At 38.8% G+C, this 25629-nt stretch overlaps 1 protein-coding gene across 2 annotated transcripts in view; it reads left to right on the forward strand.

Moving 5' to 3' along the window:
* Positions 1-25629, forward strand: part of LOC134802852 (uncharacterized) — a 53398-nt gene that overhangs the window by 23843 nt on the left and 3926 nt on the right. Inside the window, exons 3-7 of one of the 2 annotated variants that reach the window (XM_063775589.1) lie at positions 7345-8762; positions 15363-16768; positions 19316-19409; positions 20111-20268; positions 25423-25574. In XM_063775589.1, coding sequence (XP_063631659.1) covers positions 7345-8762; positions 15363-16768; positions 19316-19409; positions 20111-20268; positions 25423-25574 — 3228 coding nt within the window. Of the gene's footprint in view, positions 1-7344; positions 8763-9598; positions 10133-15362; positions 16769-19315; positions 19410-20110; positions 20269-25422; positions 25575-25629 lie in introns of those variants that run through there. The other variant, XR_010145876.1, reaches the window with a different exon arrangement.

Here is a 25629-nt window from a genome sequence, read left to right on the forward strand (position 1 = left end):
ATGAAATAAAGAGTGTGTCAACCCTGCCAGGGTTCATAACGGTGATAGGGATTTCTTATTTGTACCCGTTATTTGGATAACTTAATACGCAAAATATCTGAAAAAAATTATGTGATTTGATAAAAGGCAAAATTATACTTTTTCATCTACGTAGTTATTTATTTAAAACTCGTTTCAACATAAAATTATTATTTATTTTTATAAGCCTAATTGCAAAAACGTTCATTAGATTAATTTCCGCCTTAAGACGAATATGGACGACCACCGCCCATAAATCGCCTTTTGGTACAAACGTACGTACTCCCCATTTCCCTTTCTGAATACTAACATTACTTACTACGGTTATGTGAATCCTTGCCTCCGAGAAAAGATCACACCATGTTTCTCGGTCTTGCGATAGCTCTCGCCAGTCCCCATGGCCGAGGATAAGCAGATCTCGAGCAACTACGTCGTTCCAGCGGTAGGTACCTCTATGACGTCCAATTGGGCGTCTCCCAAGTACGCTCTCGTCACGGCACGATCCTCTCCCATTCTCTCAAAATGTCCGAGCCAATGTAAGCTTAGCCACTTTTGTCTCTCAGTATTCCGCCAGTATATCGGAACACATCCTTATTTCTATGGCAACAGAGTTATATTACGATATTTGGCCGACTGCTGACTGTACGTTTGCTTATTTTCACCAGGTCGTTTCGCTCAAAAATATCTGAACATGCACTTAAATTTTATCTACCTACTTACATTATAACTTGCTATCAACTTTAATTGTATTTTTGGCCCATCTCGGCAGCCCGGTCCCCGGACGAATTTGTTTGCCGAAGCTGTGAAAGTAAATCTGAATAACATAACTCAAAAAGAAATTTAAAACAACAAAATACAAATTACTATTGATATTGATAAGTCATTATCAGTCATTATATGGCATGTCACTCGTATGGGCATAAACTAAGGTAAAAGGTTGAGGTTGACAGCACTTTTTATTTTACTTTGAGTAAAAAAGGCCGAAATCACTGCATACCAACATAACAAACATAATTTTGGTTATTTGAAGTTCGAAACGAACCAACCGAGAGTTTCCGAAAATAGCCGATAGTCGTAAAATGAAGAATGTTATGAAAATTTATTTTGCTTATTGTAAATTAAATACGCATCGAAAGCGATAGTTTTTATGCTCTAGTTATATTCTCATACTTAGATATGAGAACAGTTTTTTCTTATCATACGTGCGTCGTATTTGAGAAACGTGTCTAAAACTTTTTTAGAAATTTGCAAGGCGCCATCTCGCTTCTTCCCCGTTCTGGTTTTTCAATTTTATATATATGATGATGATACTTAGCATGCAGTAGTAGTAAATCACGTCATGTTACAAGCCCATAAAAAAGATAGCAACAGATATGACCTAATACAAATTAAACGGTAGAAAGCAAGGCGAATTTAACGGCCCACCGCACAATCGATTATGGACCAGGAATCGATTGATCATCGATTGCGCAAAACTTCCTATTATGCAAGATTAACACGACAAATCGGCATTAGGAATAGATGTGTGTCTAAAACAAGTATAGAGTTGCTACACGCATGCGCCTGTAAGAACCAAAACTCACTGAACATAATATGAAATGCGACTATCCGCTACTACTATTGAAAGTTCCATGCGACACGTCTAAAGTATACTTTGTATTATGACTTTATGACCGTAGTTATGCCGAAGCGACCAACTCAATTTTTTATCAGTGCGAATCCACTGAGTTATGGTGTAAGTCGATCACTTGGACAAAAATAAAGATTTGTTCGTCGCTTTCTATAGAACTACGGACAATTTAAGGCTTCTACAGACGCTACAACTAACAACAAATTACTTGCGATTTAGATAATTGCTCGCTAAGTAGAAGCATGTATACTTATAGCCGGAGCTTGCTCAAAACTGTCAAAACCGACGGATGGAGATCGAGCGGGTAGGCCGATCCTACTTATTTATTAATATGTCGGCAAAATAAGATAAGATGGTCTATTGACTGAATTGAGGCCCAGGTGCGCTTCAGACCAGATGGCGCCACCTAACGGAACTTCGGAGCGGTGCGGCGACAAGTAGTGGGAAGGCATAAAAACCGGCCAAGTGCGAGTCGGACTCGCGTTCCAAGGGTTCCGTATATTACACAATTTTTAACAATCAGTGCCGGATTAAGATATTTTGATGCCCTAAGCATTTCTAGGTGCCCCCTCTCCCTAGGGTCATCAAGATTACATTGATTTTTTGGTAAATTGAGAGAAGTTCATTGCCGCATTACAGCTGAGAATGGAAATCAGTCACATCATTTTATCACGAAAATTGACAGTGCCGCAGCAGTAATGTTGCAACAGAGTACCTAATGCTGTTGCAGTCGCCACCCGAATGTCACCTTTATCATAGCGTAGAAAGTAATAGAAAAGCGAGCGAAGCGAGCGCGGAAATTTTTCGATATAAAAACGCAATATGATAGACAGTTTTACATTTTTACTTTTAGTATGGAAATCAGTCACATCATTTTATCACGGAAGTTGACAGTACTGCAGCAGTAACGTTGCAACAGAGTAATGTTGCTGCAGTCGCCACCCGAATGTCACCTTTATCATACCTTATAAAGTAATTGAAAACGCGAGCGAAGCGAGCGCGAAAATTTTTCGATATAAAAACGCAATTTTAGTTTTAGTCCCAACCAGGCGCGAATCCAGGATTTCATACAGAGAAGGGATGGGACAGTTTTCTATCAGCCTAGCTTCGCATAGGGCTCGATATTTAAGGGTCTCAGCGAGGTTGTTTTCATGCATAAAATATGCAAGAAAGCAGAGAGCTTGGAATTGAATTGGCGAAGTGTGAGAAAGGCAGTAGGCCCAGCTGCGAAAGAGGAAAGCTTGGATTTGGATCCACGCCCAAGTGTAATTAAGGCAGAAGATCAACTTTGCCGTAAGGCAGAAGGCCTCGCATAAGACCTAACGCCGAACCACAAAAGAGTGGGTTGAAATCGAATCTATGCATGTAATCACGACCGATTGTTTCCCAAAGAATTACGCGCCATTATTTTTACAAATTAGCTTTTGGACAGCTAAAAAAATCGTGTGGTAAAAACGATGTGTCTGTCCCTAATTTTAAAATTTGTTCACCTTTTTCAACCTGGCATTTTGGTGCCCACCCTGAACGTGGTGCCGTAAGCACGTGCTTGTTTTGCTTAGTGGTTACAAAGTCTTTATTAATTCAACCATTAAAGTCGACGAGTACAAAAAACTTTAAGCTAGCTCTCAATTTAACATTTTCTTTAAACATTATTTTTAATTTGACCTTACAATTACTCGTAAGTAGGTAAGACCGTTAAATATTTAAAATGATTATCTTATCAGAAAATTATCACCAATTACTCTAAGAAAACTAAGACTACTCTAAGTAATCCGGCACTGTTAACAATGTATTTTTTATGTGAAACGTGAGTGAAATCTCTTTAAAAAATCCGTAGGGGTCGGATTAAAAACTGTAATTAAGTCCGACTCACGCTTGACTGTACATTTCTAATAGGTTTTCCTGTCATCTATAGGTATAGACCTATTTTATGTATTTTTTTCAAAATTTTAGACCTAGTAGTTTCGGAGATAAGGGGGGGGAATGGTCATTTTTTGCCTATTTTCTTGAATAACTTCTAAACTGTTGATTCGAAAATTATAAAAAAAATATATTTGAAATCCTTACAATAAGCTCTTTCATTTGATATGTAACATGATATAGTTTGAAAATTTTTTTTTTTCATTTTTTCATTTACCCCCCAAAAGTGGCCCCCATGTTTAAAATTCATTTGTTTACGTTACATGTCCGTATTCGGGTCACAAACTTACATATGTGTACCAAATTTCAACTTGATTGGTCCAGTAGTTCCGGAGAAAATCGGCTGTGACAGACGGACAGACAGACAGACAGACAGACAGACAGACAGACAGACGCACGAGTGATCCTATAAGGGTTCCGTTTTTTCCTTTTGAGGTACGGAACCCTAAAAACCGGTCCACTGCACCCGCGCGGGCATTCTGTTGCGAACCTCCGACGGATCGTTGTGCCTCTAGTGATTTACTTAGAATATTTCTAGTTAATTATTGTTGTTGTTAATTATTGAAAGTAATTAACGTGTTATTTGTTTGATAAATACACCGCATATTAAAAGTGTTCCTTTGTTTTACTTACTACTGCCGAAATAGTCGTCTTACACGCCCACATGTTAGATCTTGAGCAACCCAAAGAGCCTAGCAACGGTCCTAAGCCGTCAAATATGTAGGTAAAGCCTGACCAGGAATATCTGATCACGCGCCATGTTCCGGAATTTTACTGGAACTAATTTTTTCATACTACTCTGAACTGTCACCTTATACATGAGAATAACAGCGCCGAACTGTCACCTTATACATACGTAAGAAACAACGAATTGAATCGTTGGATCAAATGCCACAATTTATTGCAAATCGCATGCAATTATCGGTGATGTTTGTAGAGGCCATTAGATGTGTGTGGTCTATTGGTGATGACTGATGACTGGTTCACATTGATCTATTCAACTTCGATTGTGCAAATGTGAATTATGTGCCAATGCGTAGTCGTATTGAATGAGCGGTTGAGTGAACGTAATTTTGAAACCATTCATCTCTTGCCATATTTGATTGGGTTGAATTCGAAAAATCGAAATTCAAGACTTTGATTATATTCCAATGATTAAAAATCATTTATTCCAGACCTTAAAACTATTCATAATTTGTTAGTTATAAAAATAATCTTAAGGCCCCAGCACACAATGGGCCATTGCCGGCCACTCCAAGGGACGCAGCCATGCGGTAGAATGAGATAGCAATATCACTTGCTCCCTCTAACGCATAAATGCGTCCCTTGGAATGGCCGGCGATGGCCCATTGTGTACTGGGGCCTTTAGATAGGTACTGTATATGTACGTATATATATACTATACATATATTTTCCTTATTCGTTTTCAAACAGCCCCTAAAACTAAAACATATAACAAATGATGACGATTGATATTTCTTTTTACAGAGTTGGTATGGTTTGGTATGGTCCTTTTAAGTCACAGATTGATTTAAGAAAGGGAGCCTATCAACATTTTGTAATGCGTCTTAAGTAGCTAACACACTATCGCACCGCACCAAGGTCATTGTGCGACGCACCCATAAGTAAGAGGGAGACAGCGATATCTCTTTCTCCCTCTTACTTATGGGTGCGTCCCACAATGACCTTGGTGCGGTGCGATAGTGTGTTAGCTACTTTATAGTGACTAACGTCACATAATAAATTTCATAGAGTAAAACATGTTGTGTATCTACATCTAAATAGAAATACAAATTTATTCAGATTATCGCTTAAGTCCAAACGCAAATCAATTGATCTCTGGATACCAAAACCCGAGTCAAAAAAATATTTTCGCAGCATACCCGTCTGACCAAATTGGTCTAATCCAAAGTACTCCATTAAATATAAACTGGTTTTATAATTGCCCCCAAATTGGGCACTTGACCCGGTGCGGGGCAATGTTTCGTTTTATTAATTGGTACATTGTATGTGGTTCTGTTATTTCAATTACAATCTGTGGAAGTTCCTGATTTATTTGCAGTTTCAATTGTTTTAAAACTCACGACACCAGCCGGCGTATTATGGATGGCATTATCCATCTTTATCCACGTGATAAAATAACTGTCACTTTTTAACACCATGGGATAGAAAGTGACGGACACCGTTTTATCACGCTGTCACGTAGACAAGAACGACCATCATATCCGTACAGGGGGCTATTATCTCTAGCAGACAGAGACAGAGTCGATAGAGACAGATAACGTTTCGTTTCGTTTGTCTGCGAACGATTGTTGTCTTGTGTAGGCTCCCAGGGGTACGTTCAAAAACAAGTGACACATTTATTTGATAGTAAGAGTGTCATGTTATAGCTGGTCAAGCAAATGTTTTCAGTAAAAAAAGGCGCAAAATTCGAATTTCCTATGGGACGATATCCCTTCGCGCCTACATTTTTCAAATTTGCCGCCTTTTTCTACTGACAAGATCTGCTTGACCAGCTATAATTCTATCGTTATGTTATACATAATACAACCCTAGCAATTTGCTTACTTCATAGATTTTCTTAATTATAGTTGGTCAAGCAAATCTTGTCAGTAGAAAAAGGTGGCAAATTTAAAAAATGTAGGCACGAGGGGTAATCGTCCCATAGAAAATTTAAATTTCGCGCCTTTTTCTACTGACAAGATTTGCTTGACCAACTATAATGTTTTGGCTTATTTAATAAAATAAAACTAAAAAGGCAGTTTATTCGGGTTTCGAGTATATCTACGTTTATCACGCAATCATAATAGCTAGATTAACGCGAATAAATAATTAATAAGTAGTGTGAATTACGGAATTATGCATTAGCAAATAGGCTAAAATGACTTTTATTCTATGTTTTTCAATAATTATTTTCATTTTCTAATAATGTGTGTTTTTCGTTATAATACGTTTAACAGTTTAATTGTGTGTAAGTATGTTTTTGTTTTTTTTTTGTGACGTATGCTTTGTTTGTATTGTTTATGTTTATGCTTCTCTTAATCCAATTTTGAAAGCTGGCAGCAATGTTTGTGAATTTTTATATACTTCCGTTTCGCAAACATCGTTTTCAACTAAACTGCAAAACTAATTCAAGACCAATAAAAGTAAGACAATGTTGCCACTGCAATAATTTGTTTGTAAAATAGCAAATTCCTTTTGATAAATACACTCTAAGATAATTTATTTCTTAGTAATTTTACTCCTACGATTTAAAAAAGTACTTTTATTTACTTATTTTTACATAAATACAAAACGCGCTAGTAAAAAGTGGCAACATTTTCTTACTTTTTTTTGGTCTTGAATTACGTTTTGCAGTTTAGGTATTGTTAACTAGATGTACTTAACAAAAAGAACAATAGACCCCTTGTATAGAAAACATGGGAACCGATCATTCTCACAGTAAAATACTTTCATTTAACCATTTATTTCTTAGAAAAGAAAGTTAAGTGCAGAGAGAGTTTATGTTTTATTTAATCATAATTAAATCAGTTCATAATTACTGTAAATTGAGCTTTATGGGCTTTAAATAGCACTTACTGGTAATCCGATAAAAATATTACAAATTATAGATATTAGATATACCACAGTGTTTAATCACTGTGTTGAATAGTTGGTTGAATACATACAAATGGCTTACTGTCTTAAAAAAGTTTGAACATAATGGCAATGGGGATATATGCTTACATGCTTAAATTGTTTTACTATAGTATCTAAACTATTATTTTCTCTTCCAGTGACTTGCCCGATGAAGAGGACAAGAAATCCCCCGTCCTGCTCTTAGGCGTGAACAAAATATCCGATTCACCGTTCGTTCGTCGACGATCCACCGAACCTCACACATCTGGCTCCATCCGGTTCTTTAGACCCCCCAAGTCTAAGTACGCCCGCGGTCTCCATGGAGACGAAAGGCTGGAGAAGATCAGGCAAGACCTTCAGACACACAAACAAAGACCAGAGAGGTACATTCCAGACAAACATGAAGTGTCTTTAGAACCGGAAGACAAAAACTGTCTCAGACTCAGCTGCGTTGGAAATTGTATCTGTGATAGAAAGAGATCATCCAACCGAGGCTCTTTCTCTTTCCATCGGCCTGACCGAACTTCGGAAAGCTTTACCACTGAGAGGAAAGACTCAGAGAGCGATATCGAGTTTAAATATACTGAGCACATTCCTGACACTGAACCTTGTACAAGTAAACAAAATTCCTACAATATCACTCCAAAATCGACTGAACGCCGACATTTCCTGCTCGCGAATCTCAATGAGCGATTTCGGAAGACTCTCAGCTTGGATTCTCGCAAGATAGAAACCAATCGAGTGCCGCTGAGTCTGCCGAAGGAAACTCGGCCTAAATCGCTTGTGAATACTAGTAATATTTGCGTGCAGCAATTTAAAACCGGAGATCCATTCGCGAATACTAATTTTGATAAGACTAACCAACCTAAGAAGAAGCGGAAATCGTTTTTCTCCCTAGACGCATTCTTCGATAAAAAGTCTGACACATCATCCGTGGATGACTACTGCTCCTCTAAATATAAGCGTTTTGAGTTGGAAAGCGACGACTCACCGCTCTTCAGGCGTGATCTCTCGAAAAATCGCGAGAAAACACCAGACCTCCTCAATCTTCCTGTGATCATTGATTCAGTTCGGAAAAAACAATCAGATACTAAAAGGCAGTTGGAGAAATTAGAAAGCCATTTCTATAGGAGTTTAAATAAACAAACGGTTATAGACGCGGTCCCTAAAGACGCGACTGACGTACAAGGCCCCAGCGGACATACCAATCACATATACGTCGACGATGACGACGTAGAATATATTGAGCCTATACGCAGCAACTTCACCAGTCAAAGCACGCTTATTCTAGATAAAAATCTAACTGGAGATCTCACTTTGAAGCCTGATTCTATTCTAACTATTAACACAGATGAAACTGACATAAAACTACCTAGTTCGACCGTCTCCCCTAAGTCTAATGAAGTTAGGATTATTGATAATGATCTGGACAGCATAGGTGCTTATGAAGTGGAGGTGAAGGAATCTGACTTGCTTAAAGCCTGTGCTAAGGAACTGACTGTTAAAGTTATGGACAAATCCGTGGACTCGATCGGCAGTTGCTCGCTAGACGTGGACGCTAGCACAGACTTCTCAGGTAAATTTTAGATAAATGTTGTGCAAGCATGTTTTCTCGTCGATTTTTTATCATTTATCATATGTATTAATCTTCAGTTTCGTCGATATTCTCTCTTATTCGCACCTATATCATATTTAATCATATGTATTTTTCTTGTCATTTTATATTATCGTTAATAAATGTAAACTTATCATTTTCATTTGAATCTGTGTTTTCTTTATTACCTTTTCTTTCTGTGATTGTTGAATATGTGTTGTATGCTTTAGTTTATCTATTTTCTTGTGTTTGATTGAAGACATCTACTTAGTATGGCTACGTTCTTAAGTTCACGCATTATTTCATAATATTTTTTACAAATTATTGAGAATGTTTGAATAGCGAAATCACGAAATGCATTTATAATGCATTGATGAATCTTTTTTTTAAATATGTATAACTGAAGTACGTTCCGTTACTTTTACTGGCTATGAACATTTTATCCCATTCGTTTTAGGATATTGAAGGTATTTTGTTTTACAATGCAATCAACTCTAACCACTCTGTCATAAGCAAGTCATAAGCGTAGGTTGTTGTTACTCCTAAAGTGGGCCAAGAGGCTGAATCAGCATCCCAAAATATTAGCGTCTGCAGCTCGCTAACTATTTAGCAAGCGACATGCAATTTTAAAGTAATGCTGCTAAGATAGAGGACATATTTTTAGTATGCGTAGGTACCATGCATAGGCATAGGTATAGATTAAAGACATAGATCAGTAGAAATAACAATTATTATTTCTGACTCAAATCTAGCTTGGCAAATTATAAACCCCTTAATTACCATGGACAAAGACGACAAAGTCATTTCATTTATATCTACGTTTAAATACCCAATATTACGTAAGTTGAGTAAAATGGAGATAAACATGAAAACTTTATTATCTATGCCATGATAGCATACAATGCGTTGCAAAATGCAATTTACAAACAAAAAGACTGCGCAAACATGCAAAACGATATGTCGGCCTCGCGGCCTACGCAGTAATGCACGGACCGGTCATTGTCGCCAGTCAGTCCACTCGCGGACACGCGCCGAGGCATTCGTCATAATAACATACAATTCAGTGAGCCTAATAACAAAAATATCGAAAGACATGTGTAATTTGAAATGCCAATCGTAGATTATTGAGATCAAGTCGCCGACCGTGAAACGGAACGGTATCGCTGGCCGCGAACAACGGGCCACTGGAAAAAAAAACGATAAACGACAAAAGTTTGACGTTTCATGATGTGCTGTACTGTCATAAATTTTGTGTAGAAATCTAGAAATTCGGAAGTTCGCGATTTATTAAAAAACTCGATTGATTATTAATATTTTGTAATGAACTTATGTGTAACATCTCACAAAAACTGGTAAGTGGTTAATAACAGGTTTTCATTCGCACAGGACAAGAAAATTGGGCTTTAAAAGTTGTTCTCTTAGTCTACCTGCTTTTTTCTTTCTTTTATTTTAAGTCACAGCAGTCATGCTACTCTTGTTTAACATATTTCTGCTGATTTAAGCGTGTGTAGTTAAGTAGTGATGGCGCGTCAGCATGATATGTGAAATTCCTTGTGACTAACATCATTTATTTTCATTAGACACGTCTTTCTCGTAATCAAATGTTCATCTCGGCTTCCGTTGACTCATCATGCATCTTATGTTATTATTATTACTAATTTCGTCGCTAATCATAAATCCTAGAATTGTAAAAAAGTTTTTGAGCTATTACTGCCCTATTACATAAACACCTATTTTGTTAGTTACTTATAAGAGGAAATGTTTATTAAATAACACAGCAGGAAGCCCATCAGACTATAAGTATCTCATATATAGCTCAATGTCAAGGTAATAAAAATACCTACATGTTTTAATAATGATTAGATGTATTAGAACCTTTGGATTTGTAATGCCACCATTATAAGCTGACATGATTAGTCGGATTGGTAGTGTCCACCGGTGAGTTAGCACAGCTATAGCTCTCGTATCAAATTATGGCCCAGCCAGTCTACACAGCCTCTTGTATCAAATTATGGCCCATATGACATCATTTTTAAATGAAGTAGCTGTCACATGAAATGTTTGAAGATATTTTTTCTTTTTATATTAATTGATGTGTCTAAGATTGTTCCATACAAGTTAGTATAATATCATTTATAATAGTAAATCTACTGCTTTTAGCTAAATGTATCAAACAGTGTGTCTAGATAGGAAATATGTAATAAGATGTGCTGTTTTGCCATAACAAGGCTGGGCAGTGGCAGAATAACAGCCTCCGTTGCTTAAAGCAACATTTCCCAAACTATGGGGATGAATTTTGAGTGGGCCCTGAAACTACTAGAGCATATGAGCGTTACAAATATACAAATAGTATTCTAAATGTCCCCTTAGTCCTTGGTTTGTCCCTTTTTAAGACAGAAAAGAGGTGGGTTCCGTAATTGGCAGTTTTTGTTAGGTGGTTCGGAGCCTAGTCAACTTTGGGAACCACTGGCTTATTTACATTAGCTTAACCACTTTCTGTTTTAACTACTTTCAAAGCATAATTGACCATAGTTATGCAGAAAACGACCAACACAATTTTTTTATTAATGCAGAAAGCGACCAAAGCTACTGAGTTAGGGTGTAAGTCACTTTGACAAAAATAAAAAGTTGGTCGCTTTCTACAGAACTACGGTCAATTATAAAGATAAAGATAAAAAATAGTTTATTCAAGTAGGCATATTACAATGCGCTTATGAAGGTCAAATAAAGCTACACCAGCTCCAACCCTACACCTCTGCCTCGAGATTTAAATCCCCCCTCAATTGGAGGAGGGTATCCCAATATGGGACCGGCAACAATCTCGGCGGGACACATCTATTATTACGCAAACCTTTGCATAATAATGCATATCTATTGAATAAAAGTATTTTATTAATTAAATAAATGAGCATAAGTCTTGCATACACAGGATATACAGATTAATTATCAGATAAATAATCAGCAACATGCATATATCTACAGTCCTTGATTATAAACAAATCAATAAGTTATTTACATAGATGCCAAAGGTTATAAAATCCTTATGAGACTATGACATCATTTTCTAGATTATGTATTCTTTTTGTGAATGATTGCTTTTATAACCTTGATGATTTTTATTTTTAAGTATATTATCTAATATTTAATCTTAAAGACAGATTAATCATGCCAAGTATAAAAATACCTCTAAAGTCTAAACTTATTCTTGTGAATGATTTGCAAACAATAAAACGAAAAATTCACTGATTTGGACAAGACTCAAACTTGCCTCAGTCACATTCAGACTTCCTGGATGTGCTTTTGCTCCTCTGCGCCAATCAGAAAGAAATACTGTATCAATTCTGTATTGAGAGGTCAAGAAAGGGGCTTAGGAATACATCAAAACATTTTCAAGCACCAAGCACTATAAGTAATAATTAATTAATTTAATTGAAATAATAAGTTTCATTTGCCCCCTTGGAGGATATAGCCAAACGGAGGGTACGGAGTAGCCGTTAACAGGCGTTCCCCTCTGTCGAAACTCTATGACTAATGGTCATACACATTGTATGGACTGATGTTTATCTGACATGGGTATTTTTCCGTTCTATATACATTTGACGTGCCGCTCCCCCGCAAGAATCAGCAAACTAAAAAATCTTATAAAAGTATCCTCCAAGTTTGCCCCAGAAAGACAGACAGTAGCTAAAAAAACGACCCTTTCATGAGAATCACCCACTGTGACAATGAGGCCAAATAAGTATTAACACTGATTAATGTATGAATGTGTGATGCTATGAACTTTGTTTATGTACATATATGTCGACCTTGACATACTGTGTAGACTGTAAAGGTGTGTCACAGTCTCGCTTCAATACTTGCTTAAGAGCCAACGGGAGTGGTCATTTCTCCATACAAACGTACTCCTCGTTTTCCTCCGTGGTTTTTGAAGCTAGAGCAATGATTTTTTCAACACAGATTAATATTGTCAATATCTGTGTCGGACCGTTTTGCTTTTTTTGATATTTTTGTTTTTTAAGGCGCTAGAGCCCTTCAAAAATGGCCTAATTGACTATGCCGCAATGAGAGGCGTGGCATTCAAAACTGATATCAATTAGCCAAAAAAGCAAAACGGTCCGACACAGATAATTTCATAATCATTTAGATTTCCAAATTTGGTTACGATTGGTTAAGTTTTGGAGGAGGAAACAGAGGAGTACGAAACCTCGATTTTTGAGATTTTTACGCAGGATTTTTCGCCTTGTCCTTATCGCACTACTTTTAGGTGCCGCTTCCTTTAGCGAGACAGGTATATTTACCTAAAATGTTTAAAACTCAGCTCCTGTTTCGTCTTAATGTTTCATGTTGGAAGTTTTTGCCGCAGCGCCATTCGCGTGTACAAGTACTGCCTTGCCTACTTAGAATATATGTTTACACTTTTGAACCTTACTTCGTTGAAATAAGACACAAAATGTAAACATATCTTTGACGTCGACAGTACATTGATCATACTTCTTGACAAAAATAGCAGTGGTCATTAGCCCTACCTTCAAGTATAAATAATAATAATTGAGCATGCATACGTTCCACTGCTGAACACAGGCCTCCTCTCATGCGCGAGAGGGCTTCGGCTATAGTCCTCACGCTAGCCCAATGCAGGTTGGGGACTTCACATACATACACCTTTGAATTTCTTCGCGGATGTATGCAGATTTCCTCACGATGTTTTCCATCACCGAAAAGCCAAGTGACCGAAAAGAAAAGTGGTAAATAAATATCCGAAAAACTAATTTAAAAACGCGACCTCCGGATCGAACCTTGGACGTCAGACCCACTTGCCACCAGGCCACCACCATGCCACAACAAATATAAAATCTTGTAGGTAAAATCTGGTCAACTGGTAGAAAATCAAACATTCTTCTTCTTCCTCGCGTTGTCTCGGCATATTGCCACAGCTCATAGCCTGGGGTCCGCTTGGCAACTAATCCCACGAATTGGGATACTAGTTTTTACGAAAGCAATTGCCATCTGACCTTCCAACCCAGAGGGTACACTAGGCCTTATTGGGATTACTCCGGTTTCCTCACCATGTTTTCCTTCACCGAAAAGCGACTGGTAAATAAATGATATTTCGTACATAAGTTCCGAATAACTGATTGTTACGAGCCGGGATTTGAACCCGCGACCTCTAGATTGCAAGTCGCTCTTACCGCTAGGCCACCAGCGCTTCAAACATTGTGTGATGTAATTATAATCGTCACAAACCGGCCTTTTGTTAAATGGTCTACTAACTGATAATGATAACAGCTTATCATAGACTGATAAAAAAGTAGTTGTAGTCCAGTATCATTTCAGATTTACAATGTTTTTAATTGACATTGTGTGTTGTGTTTTCAATTGTGTAATTATGTGTGATTATTTCCCTATGTTTCTATGTTGTGAGTTTTATGTTTTTTATGCATGGTTTATTATTCAAACATTATGTATTAAAATATAGTTAATGTTATGCACAGTTGCAACAGTTATTGATTTGTTTTGATTCTATGTATAAAAGGTCAAAGATTCAAGTTTAGGAATCTTCTCACTTTCATTAAATTCAATGTCAATGGCTTAAATGTATGTATGTAAACACTTTTTTGTACAGAAGTTGCGAAGTGGGCGAGGTGTTCAGAGTACCTTGACACGCTCTTATTCTCTTAACAATAAAGTCGCGTCAAGATCATTTTGATCACCTCGCCCGCTTAGCAACTTCTGCTGCTGACTGTACATGGGTCGTGGCTGATCGTATGATGGGTATGGGGATGGATAAATCATTTTAATACAAAATATGTCAGACTTGGTCATGTCTTGGTCAAAAGCAAACACCTTTTTGGTTGTAAATTGAGTCAGTTTCTAATTAAATTTCATTGTTATATTATTAACCGACAAAAAGAAGGATCGCTTTTGCTTTGGAACGACACACAGTCAAGTGTCAATCACACGGTTTTTATAAATTTCTTAATATTAGAAAATTGCGTTTTCTTTTATTTATTTTTTGTGTTATTACATGGATAGATAGAATGCTGAGTGAAATGTGTAATACTTTTCACAACTAAAACAATAGACTTCATTATAAATGCAGCATTCATGGAAACATGCATGTGTTGATCCGCAACTGGTTATGAAAAGGAATTAGCATAAACACGGTAGTTATTCAGGTTAAGGTCACTTTCAATATGCTAAATAATCATCTATATTTAATAATGATATGCATATGAATACTCTTAAGGAGTGTCACCACTTACTCAACATCAAAAATATCTTAGACTCGTCAATGGTGTTAAGATATATTTGAGGCTTGAGCGTAATAGACGAGACCATTGTTGTACTGCACAACTGTACCATCAGCCGCAAAAGTGCATGGCGAATTTATCAATGACTTCATTCATAATTTCTCCATGCAATTTCGCAGCTCACTGTACCTATTTCAATACAATCCACTATAAAATAACATAATTAGGCATTCTACGATGAGTAATTTATATTTTACACATAACTTGAAAACCACCAGGCAATAAAATAAAATAAATACAACGCTAACAACAATGTTTTACGTCATTTCAGATACAACATCCGGCAGTCTGAACCTGCTGACGCCGTCGTCCACCACCAGCCGCATCCGGGACTTCACCGCCCGCATCCAGGAGCGTGCCTCCGCGCAGCCCTTCAGCAGCCCCCGCCCCACCCCCATCATCACCCCCGCCCGCACCCCTGAAGACCTCACCCCCACCCCCAAGAGATCTGACAACTTACTCAAACCACCCCCTAAAGTACACGTCGACTCGGGCAGCCACCGCTCAAGAGGACACCATAAGAAGCGAGACGAAATACCACATAAAAAACCCTCATACTTGAACCTAGCTTGCTCCGTCAACGGATATACTAATTTAACCACTTATGACTCTAAACTAAGACAGGATATCAATAAAAGCCGAGAAGCTTCACCCATAAGACCTATCACACACACTTACCAGTACAAAAGCGAAAATAACTCCCTCCTGGTCCCTGTCCCAGTCAGCGCCAATAAGCTGCTGGTCCCAACCTTCGGACCTCATGATACTCGCGCCGATTTGACAGCGAAAGCGCCTGCTAAGGCGCACACGGATCCTTACCTAGCTACGTCACCGTCACATGCGTTCATGGCGGCCGAAAATAAACAGCTTAAGAACGACTTCCTGGGCCCAAGCATGACGACAACTAGCAGAACCTTCATGTCCACTGAGAGCAAGTCCTTCGCAACTGCCATGCTTCACAAGACCGATGAGGTCGACAATGCTACCTTCAAGTCTAGCTACTCAGAAACTAACTTCAGAAAAACCACCACCAATGGAAAGGACCGCTTTATGAGTTCTGAATCTTACACCATCTCTTCTAACGGAATGTCGAAGAGGATGGAAATTACGAAGGAGAATGGAGAGACTTTAACAAGTCCTATGAAGAGCTTTATACAGCAAAGAGTTGAAAGATTGTACGGTCCAGGAGCTTTAGCTCAAGGCTTCTTCAATCAAAAACGCCAGTCCAGAAGCGAGGAAGAAGAATCTAGAATACTCACCGAGAAATCTTTGAACTGTTCTCACTCATACTCACAGAGGCGATCTAGTGATGAAAGTGATTTTAGTACCAATGGGGATGAACCTAACTTACCTGTCCTAAGGCATTTAAGACCCGAGTTCCGCGCCCAGCTGCCTATATTGTCTCCAAAGAAGAATTTCAAGGCAGAATCCCCGCAGAAGGCAGACATTCCCGAGCCCGAGAAGACTGAAGACGTGAAAGTTGTAACCAATGGTGTATCTGTGATAAGTTTAGACAGTTCCGAGTTAGTTAAGGAAGTGCAGGACTCTAACGGAGTGAGTGTGAATGGGGGGGTGGTAGTGGAGGATGCCCACTACTTCTTGGATCTGGAGAAGAAAGAGACTGAGCGGCTGATCGCGTTGGCGGTTACGGCTGAAAAGGAGTTGGAGAATTTACAGGTGAGTCGGTTCTCTTCTTCTCGTTTCTCTTAAGAATCAGAATCATCGCATTTATTCGTGATAAACTATAACATACACAAGTACTAGAACAACAAAGAAATTTAAACATAAAATAAATAAATAGTTTACCACGAAATGGTCCCGCCTCAGCATAATGCAAACCCAAAAGTCACTCTTCAGTTGAATTCTCTTCTTTGATTAGTTTACATCGATATAGCAGAAAAAGTAGCTGCGGGCGAAGCGAACCGATCAAAATAATCTGAATTGCGTAAGCTTCCCTCTTCGGGGCCTAGCCAAGGTGACAATTGTTGATAGAAAACGCCAATTGAAACTTAAATTAAATAATGTATGAAATTAGCCACGTGACTTTTCGTAGCATCAATCATTCCGGTTTTCCTCATTAAAAGAAAAACACATGAGGCGCCAAAAGCAGGCCTCCAACCCCCGCCCACCTGGGGGAGCATACACCTACGTGTGTGGCCGAGGGATCCTCTCTCGTATAGGGCTTTACAGCCACGAACGCAAGTATCGTAACTGGGATGCTGCTTAAAACATCTGACACAGATGATGAAGGCCTATTATTACCATCCCGGTACATTTCCTTTTCGTTTGGCGTTTGTCGATGTACAATCGTCATCTTGGCTAGCCCCCCAGGTCTCCCATTAAATCATTTTGGTCAGTTCCTCTACGCATCTACTGCCGTATGGATCTATGCGCATGGACACTTGCAAAGCTTATAATAATGTCTTACAAAGAAACGCCTCAAAATTTTAGCTTGAAAAGAAGAGGCTCGAAAAATATGATTGTGTCAAATATTCATTGCGTTTTTCGATATGGAATGGAAGATCCTTTTAGGACCTTTTTATGTTGCCTTTACACTGAGTTGACGGCCGGTCTGGCCTAGTGGGTAGTGACCCTGCCTGTGAAGCCGATGGTCTTGAGTTCGAATCCCGGTAAGGGCATTTATTTGTGTGATGAACACAAATATTTGTTCCTGAGTTATGGGTGTTTTCTATGTATATAAGTATGTATTAAAATTTATCTATATAAGTATGTATATCGTACTACCCATATTACAAGCTTTGCTTAGTTTGGGGCTTGGTTGATTTGTGTAAGATGTCCCCTGATATTTATTTACTTTCACTTACAATACCTTTTTCTAAACTTGACATACCGATTAAACCGAAATGTATACTGTGTACCTTCGTAACCTTATGAAATTTCCTATAAATCAGGAAGGAACTGGTCATTGTCTGTACACACAACGCAGCTATGCAGGTTGTCTCAAGGACATCTCTCCTTGTTTAACAATACGTGCTACACTGCGTCACCTTGGAGCGTGGCGTGTAATGTGCATTGGATTCGCTTTCCGATTTGATATGGAGCGTTGTTACGCATAAGTACCTTATGGTACCTAAAAACGTACAAGTTGCTGCTACGTTACCAAATAGTCGTCATAATCTTTGAAATTTAATGGATTTGGAAGAACTTTTTCAACGTTTTGGAAAACTTGCCAACTTACATTTTTGTATACATAAGGTTCTGTTTCCTATCAAATCAACCAACCAACCTTAAAATAAGTTTTTGGCAAAAAAATAATTTTTGGTACAAGCTTTTATCTCTGACTGTACTTTTCTTACGACAGACAACTAATACTCATCGAGACAATTCTAAAAACCCCTAACACAATTAGGTTGCGTTGTTTCATCACAGAGTTCCTATGGCCACCTCCTGTCTCCATCGTCAGATCAGCTCGATGGTACCATAATATTGCATTGTCATCCGATTTCAGCTCAATCGGAAACCGGGAAGTGGATCAAATTTAACTTGCAAGATTTGATTACAGACCGACAGACAGACAGACAACGGACAGGTGAAACTAAATAAAAGCTTGTAAAAAGAGGTCTTCTTAGAGTTTTTAGCCAACTGCATGCAGTGTACAGTGTAGTTTATGTTGTTTTTGAAGTGTTTCTATTTATGGGATTTTTTCATTCCCTAGATGAATTATAAATATAATAATGATTGAGGTGTCTTATCTATTTCTCGAGACTTGGATTGTTAGCTTGGTATACCTACAAGTTTTTTCCTATTCTAGAATAGAAAACGTTGGCCATAAAATCTTTAACATCTTTAAAAATAGCCTTCAAAGGCGGTTGGGCTGACTAACCAAAGTATATAGCTTTTATTTACAAATGAAATAATCAAATTGCGTGTGGAAACGATGTGTCACGTAACCCAAGTGTTAAGTGTTTAAATATATGCAAATAAGCATCGAAGGCTTTGTTACAAAGGTCAAGGTTTCAGACTGGGGGGGGTTTAGGTGGTCCTAGGCTGTCTTAAGTTTAATTTGTTGTATACTTCCAAAGAGAATTTAGTATAGGGGCTTATTGTCGAAGTAAATTTTGTAGTCACAGTAAATTTACTGCCATCTTTCGACACAGGATTAAAGGTGACAGTTCCGAACAACTGACAGGCTGATATCGTCCGGTGAACTGGTAATCTGTGGGTCCCTTAGCCGAAACCTTAATCCTGTTGTTGGTGTTGTAGGAGGACGAGGTGAGCGAGGAAGTGCTGGGTCTGCTCCGCTCGGCGTCCGGCAAGGCTCGCCTGCTGGCCACACAGAAGATGCAGCAATTCCAAGGTAAATGCTCACTTTTAGCTTAATTTACGTGTGTTATTGTGTAAAGTAGGGCCAACGAAACGAGATAAATATTTATATAAGAAATTTGAACATGAACTGATTGGTAAATGGTCAATATTTACCAGTTTACATTGCAATAGGGTATTTGCTTACTAGTCAAATCAGTTCCTTTTTTCGAGCTGTCGAAACGATTTTGCTACTATGGAATTTATATGAGTTTTAAAATAGAAATTGAAGGGATGTTTACAAAAAAAACATAACTGCTTAGAGCGGTTGACACTTTTTTAAGAACATTGTTAATCGTTTCAGGTGTCAACCAGTGTAGTCAGTTATGTTAGTCAGTTTAATAATGTCAGTTATGTTGTTTTTGTAAACATCCCTTCAATTGATTCTAAAAATAACTGCTGTCTACGTTTCTCTATTAATCTTCTGGTGCTTTATTTCATGCATGGTGTAAAATAATTTATTTTAAATACAGTCAAATACCCTATAACAAGTGATCATTGTATCTGTCTTTATCTAGTACGCAATAGGATCATCATGGTATTTTCATCATCATCATCAATAGGATTCATGGTACTACTAGTGGGATGTACATATATGTTTCGCTATTGCCTAATAAAGTCAGTAAGCCAATGGAAATGAAGTTCTATAAATGCTGGAGTTCTTGTCACTTAAATAAGATTTTTTTTTAATTCCAGGCCTCTGCTACAACAACATAAACTCACGCGGGGACGAACAGTTCCCCACTACAGTCTCAGATCTTCGAGGGTTCTGGGACATGGTGTGTCTGCAAGTTCGTCACGTGGACGCGTTGTTTGAACAGCTGGCTGCGCTGAAGAGCAATGGATGGAGAGAGGTAATTATCAACATATACTCTGAGAACAGTTCCTCACCACCGTCTCCGACCTGCGAGGGTTCTGGGACATGGTGTGTCTGCAAGTTCGCCACGTGGACGCGTTGTTTGAACAGCTGGCTGCGCTGAAGAGCAATGGATGGAGAGAGGTAATTATCAACATATACTCTGAGAACAGTTCCTCACCACCGTCTCCGACCTGCGAGGGTTCTGGGACATGGTGTGTCTGCAAGTTCGCCACGTGGACGCGTTGTTTGAACAGCTGGCTGCGCTGAAGAGCAATGGATGGAGAGAGGTAATTATCAACATATACTCTGAGAACAGTTCCTCACCACCGTCTCCGACCTGCGAGGGTTCTGGGACATGGTGTGTCTGCAAGTTCGCCACGTGGACGCGTTGTTTGAACAGCTGGCTGCGCTGAAGAGCAATGGATGGAGAGAGGTAACTATCAACATATACTCTGAGAACAGTTCCCCACCACCGTCTCCGACCTGCGACGGTTCTGGGACATGGTGTGTCTCCAGGTTCGTCATATGGACGCGTTGTTTGAACAGCTGGCTGCGCTGAAGAGCAATGGATGGAGAGAGGTAACTATCAACATATACTCTGAGAACAGTTCCCCACCACCGTCTCCGACCTGTGAGGGTTCTGGGACATGGTGTGTCTCCAGGTTCGTCATATGGACGCGTTGTTTGAACAGCTGGCTGCGCTGAAGAGCAACGGATGGAGAGAGGTAAGTACTAATTATCTGCTGAGCAAGAAATTAATATTAGATCGCTTACATTTTATTGTAGTAGCGTGTGTAAGCCGCCAGACCTGCACAGGTTTGTGGATCTGTTTATTGGCAAAAGTGTCAAGTTTTAAAGCCCATAACATGGAACATGGCAGACCCACAAACAAGTGAATCGTGTCTAAAGATGATTAACAATTCGACAAATTTATACTTAATGGCCTCCTAGCAGTGGCGGCGCGTGGAATGTTTTGTTAGTGTTTGTTTGTTGTGTTGTGTCACTTCCAAATTGCAAAATCCTCGCATATGCCGATGACACGGCCTTACTATTTTATGGCTCTGACTGGGCTGAAACAAAAATGCATGCCGAAAAAGGCCTAAAAACTGTAATGCAGTGGCTTAAGAATAACCTCCTCACTCTTAATTTAGATAAAACTAAAGTCATGCCTTTCGTCATTGCTAATTCATCGTTACCCTCTGAACCACTTACAGTACAAAGCCACATATGTCAGTCTCCTTCAACTAACTGCCTATGTCCTTCTCTTACTCTGACCTCTAGTATTAAGTATCTTGGAGTTGTCCTTGATCAAAATCTGAATTGGCACACCCATATAAACTCTGTGACAGCTCGAGTCCGTAAGCTTATGTACGTCTTTAAGCAACTCCGTCATTCAGCCGACTCCAAAATCCTAATGATGGTGTATAAATCGTTGTGCCAAACTCTCCTCACGTATTGTTTACCACTCTGGGGAGCTGCCGGTAAGACAACCATGATAACAATAGAACGTGCACAGAGAGCTGTGCTAAAAGTGGCAACTTCTAAGCCATTTAGATTCCCTACTACTCAATTATACGCTGAGTGTAGTGTCCTCACAGTTAGACAACTATACGTTCTTCGTGCTATTCTTCGCCGACATCGTCACCTCCCTCTCTGTGCCAAAGTATTAAGTAAGCGAAGTAAGCAAACCTCTTGTCCGGTGGTTCCCCAGCGGACAGTATTTGCTAACCACCAATACATATCAATGAGTGCCCGTCTTTATAATAAAATTAATAAACAATTAAATATTTATCCTCTAAACTCCTATAGCTGCAGAACAAAACTAAGTGCCTTTTTACAAACACTATCATATCAGGAAACTGAAAATCTCTTATCGTGCTTGAAATAAATACCCATAAATAACTCTTGCTCTCCACCTTAAAAATATCATGCTACTTATAATTACAAACTGCATTACCTACACTCTCTCTAACTTCACACCTCCCCATACACACCTACACATACTATACACATGAACCCGCGCATGCACTGACTTACTCACAATTACAGACATACACTTATCTTGTATTAGTTGGCTTATTTTCTTTTTCTTTTTTTTTTGTATATTACTGTTTTTTTTTTGTCATTTGCTTTGTTACCATATTGAGAGCTCACACCTAGAAGAGGAGGAATCACTGACTCCCGAGTCACAGGCTTGGACCTAGTTCGGGAGGCAGAGGCTCAACCCCACTACCTAAATGTGTTACAAACCTGATACATCTGTTTTATAATGTTAATACATTTTATAATGTAAAAAACAATGTAATGTTTAAGGTTTAAAAGCAATAAAGATTTTTATTATTATTATTTTATAAAAAAACCGGACAAGTGCGAGTCGGACTTGCCCACCGAGGGTTCCGTACTTTTTAGTATTTGTTGTTATAGCGGCAACAGAAATACATCATCTGTGAAAATTTCAACTGTATAGCTATCAAGGTTCGTGATATAGGTACAGCCTGGTGACAGACGGACGGACGGACAGCGGAGTCTTAGTAATAGGGTCCCGTTTTACCCTTTGGGTACGGAACCCTAAAGACACCTACCTACTTGTACTTATTTTTTCATGATAAGTGAAGGTAAAGTAAAGCGCTAGGTGTGTCCTTGGGTGTGTTCTTTTGCAGTTAGTGTATTAGCCGGTTTAGACTCTCGGCTCGCTGCTCGTCTCGCGGCGCGTCTCGTGGCTCGCCTCGAGTGGCCTTGAGCGCATGAGCCTGTCGAGCTAATGATTACACTCTCGCCTCGTGGCTCGGCTCGAGGCTCGTCTCATGGCGCGTAAGCTCGTCGAGCTAATATATTTTAAACACTAACGGCACGGCATAAGGTTTATAATCGAATGACAAGTCGAACGCGAGTGTGAACGCAAGCGCGCGTCCCGCGCGAGCCCCTTTGACTCGTGCCCAAAAAACCGCTCCTCCACGCGAGCCGAGCCGCGAGACGAGTCACGAGCATATCGTTCACACTCGCGTCTCGTGGCGCGGCTCGCGGCTCGTCTCGTGGCTCGCGCGAGAGTCTAAACCGAGTATATAACTAACCACCTTTGTCATACTTGTCCTGTCTTGTGTCAAACAGTGACAAAAGCGGATTCCTACTCCTAACTAAAAACAAGGACTGACCTTGAAACACCTGCACGAACAATACGCAACACTTTACTTAACACTCAAAATTTCACTGGTTTAGTCTTCATAATAGAATTAGGCACAAAACTAAGTAGAATACCATTAAAACCTATAAAACTCACAACATTAACAAGTTTTGGCAACAACCGGGACAACACTCCCGGTGTTGTCATAATATTATTTCGTTTTCACCCACGACTTACAAAACCTATTACTACAAATTTATAAACATATTCTTTGAAGAAACGCTCGTTACCAAATTACCTTAACTAAACTTGCGACTCCATAATATTCTTGGATTTTATAATAAAAAAATTATTTTAAAGGTTTTTTGAAAATTTGGTATTAATGATAGCAAAATACAATAACATTTTACCCATTAATTCAATTCAGTGTTTTGGTATGGCAACATTAAACATGCGCGGATAGCGCCACTCGATTCAAAATTGTGAAACATTACACTCGAATATAAATCTTACTTCTTTGTATTTAAGGTTTAAATTCAAATGAAGCAGCAAGTTACTACACCGTGTCGTGTACAATACTTGCGCCATTCGCGGACTTTGGCTGTGTGCGTGCATTTTTCCAATATAAACCTTATGCTGTTACGTTTAAGGTTTTTATTCTAATGAATAACTCGATACAAAACCGTCTTACTTTCCAGCTTATTTAAGCGGACTTTCTATAGCGAACTTTATGAGCGTGTGCGTGAGTTTTCGTATGTTTGTGGTGGCTCATGAATGAATGGGCAAGCTTAAACTTAGTCGCGCGCCCGCTATGATTAGTTGAAATTTAATCAATAGTGAAGCTTTATTAGTAAATCGTGTTATCAATTCCAAGGTAATACGTAGTCTTTTCATTAAGGATATATATGTAGCAATAAATTTTAGGCAATTCGGTGGGAATCGGGTTGTATGAAGCCGCCGCCACTGCCTCCTAGTCTAGTTGATAGTCCAAGGTTCGAATCATGGTAAGGGCATTTGTTTGTGTGTTTATCACAAATATTTGTTTTTGAGATGTGGACGTTTTGTATGTACTGTGGGAGTAGGTCGATTTGTGTAAAATGGTCCTATTAAACATGAATATCAATGAATATATGATTATGAATATAATATTATTTATTAATTATTTTAGATATACTTATGGCAAATGGGTACAAATTATGTTTGCCAACTGAAACTACTAAACTTGTTGATTTCTTAATTAATTTGTTTAAGATGAATTACTATTAATAAAAGAATTTTATCTACACACATATCATAAACTGTCTATGATGCCTTCAAAATCCGTAAATAATGGTCCACATTACGATAAACTGTTTTGTTGTGGCTACGACCTGAAATGTGGCAATAGCTTCATTACTATATCAAAATGGATTTGGTAATGCATTCAAATTTCGAACATCTCTGAAAGAAAAAGCAATTTGATTTGACCCCTATTCTAAGTATCAGTCGAGATGACGTTTTATTCGAAATCAAATGACAATGCATACAATATTGACAAATCTCACATGTAAGTTGGTATCGGACGATATGGTAATCGACCCCGACTCTAGTTTGTCTCTGAATTAAAAAAAAACTACGGATGCGTGACGTGCGTGAAAAAAGTTTTCTTTTGCCGCCATTTGATTTTTTTTAGTTTATCTTTTAATTAGTTTGTAAGTAAAAAATAATTTGTTTTGTTGTTTTCAATGTAACTATAACAAAAGTTTCGTGTAAAATGTGCGATAAAGATATTTCGGAGACGCCATCTCATATCCGCGAGTTCCGCCAGAGAGCAATGTCGGCTGTAGATAATATGAGGTTAGTGAATATATCATAGAAAGTTTATAATATGTGTGAAGATAAAGCAGTGTATGTAACTGTACATAATTAGGCATTAAAACACTCGTGTGATACTATTATGAAACTCATTTCATTCGTTTCATAAACTCACACTCGTATTTTAATGCCTTTCATTATGTAGCAGTCACATAAACTACTATTAATTTGCAGCCCTCCCCCGTAACGAAGGCCCCCTCCACCCCCACGGCGGCGTCTCCCCGCACTCGTCCCCGCGCCACCCCGCAGCCGCCCCAGAACGAGAAGGCGCGGCTGGCGGCCGAGAAGCGAGAGGCCGACAGGAAGGCGATGCTCGAACACAGGAGGTAATAAATATTACAGCCTTCTTTTATACCATGCCTAATGGTAAGCAGTCACCGT

The sequence above is a fragment of the Cydia splendana genome, chromosome 25, assembly GCF_910591565.1.
Source record: "Cydia splendana chromosome 25, ilCydSple1.2, whole genome shotgun sequence".
NCBI classification, from domain to species: Eukaryota; Metazoa; Arthropoda; class Insecta; order Lepidoptera; family Tortricidae; genus Cydia; species Cydia splendana.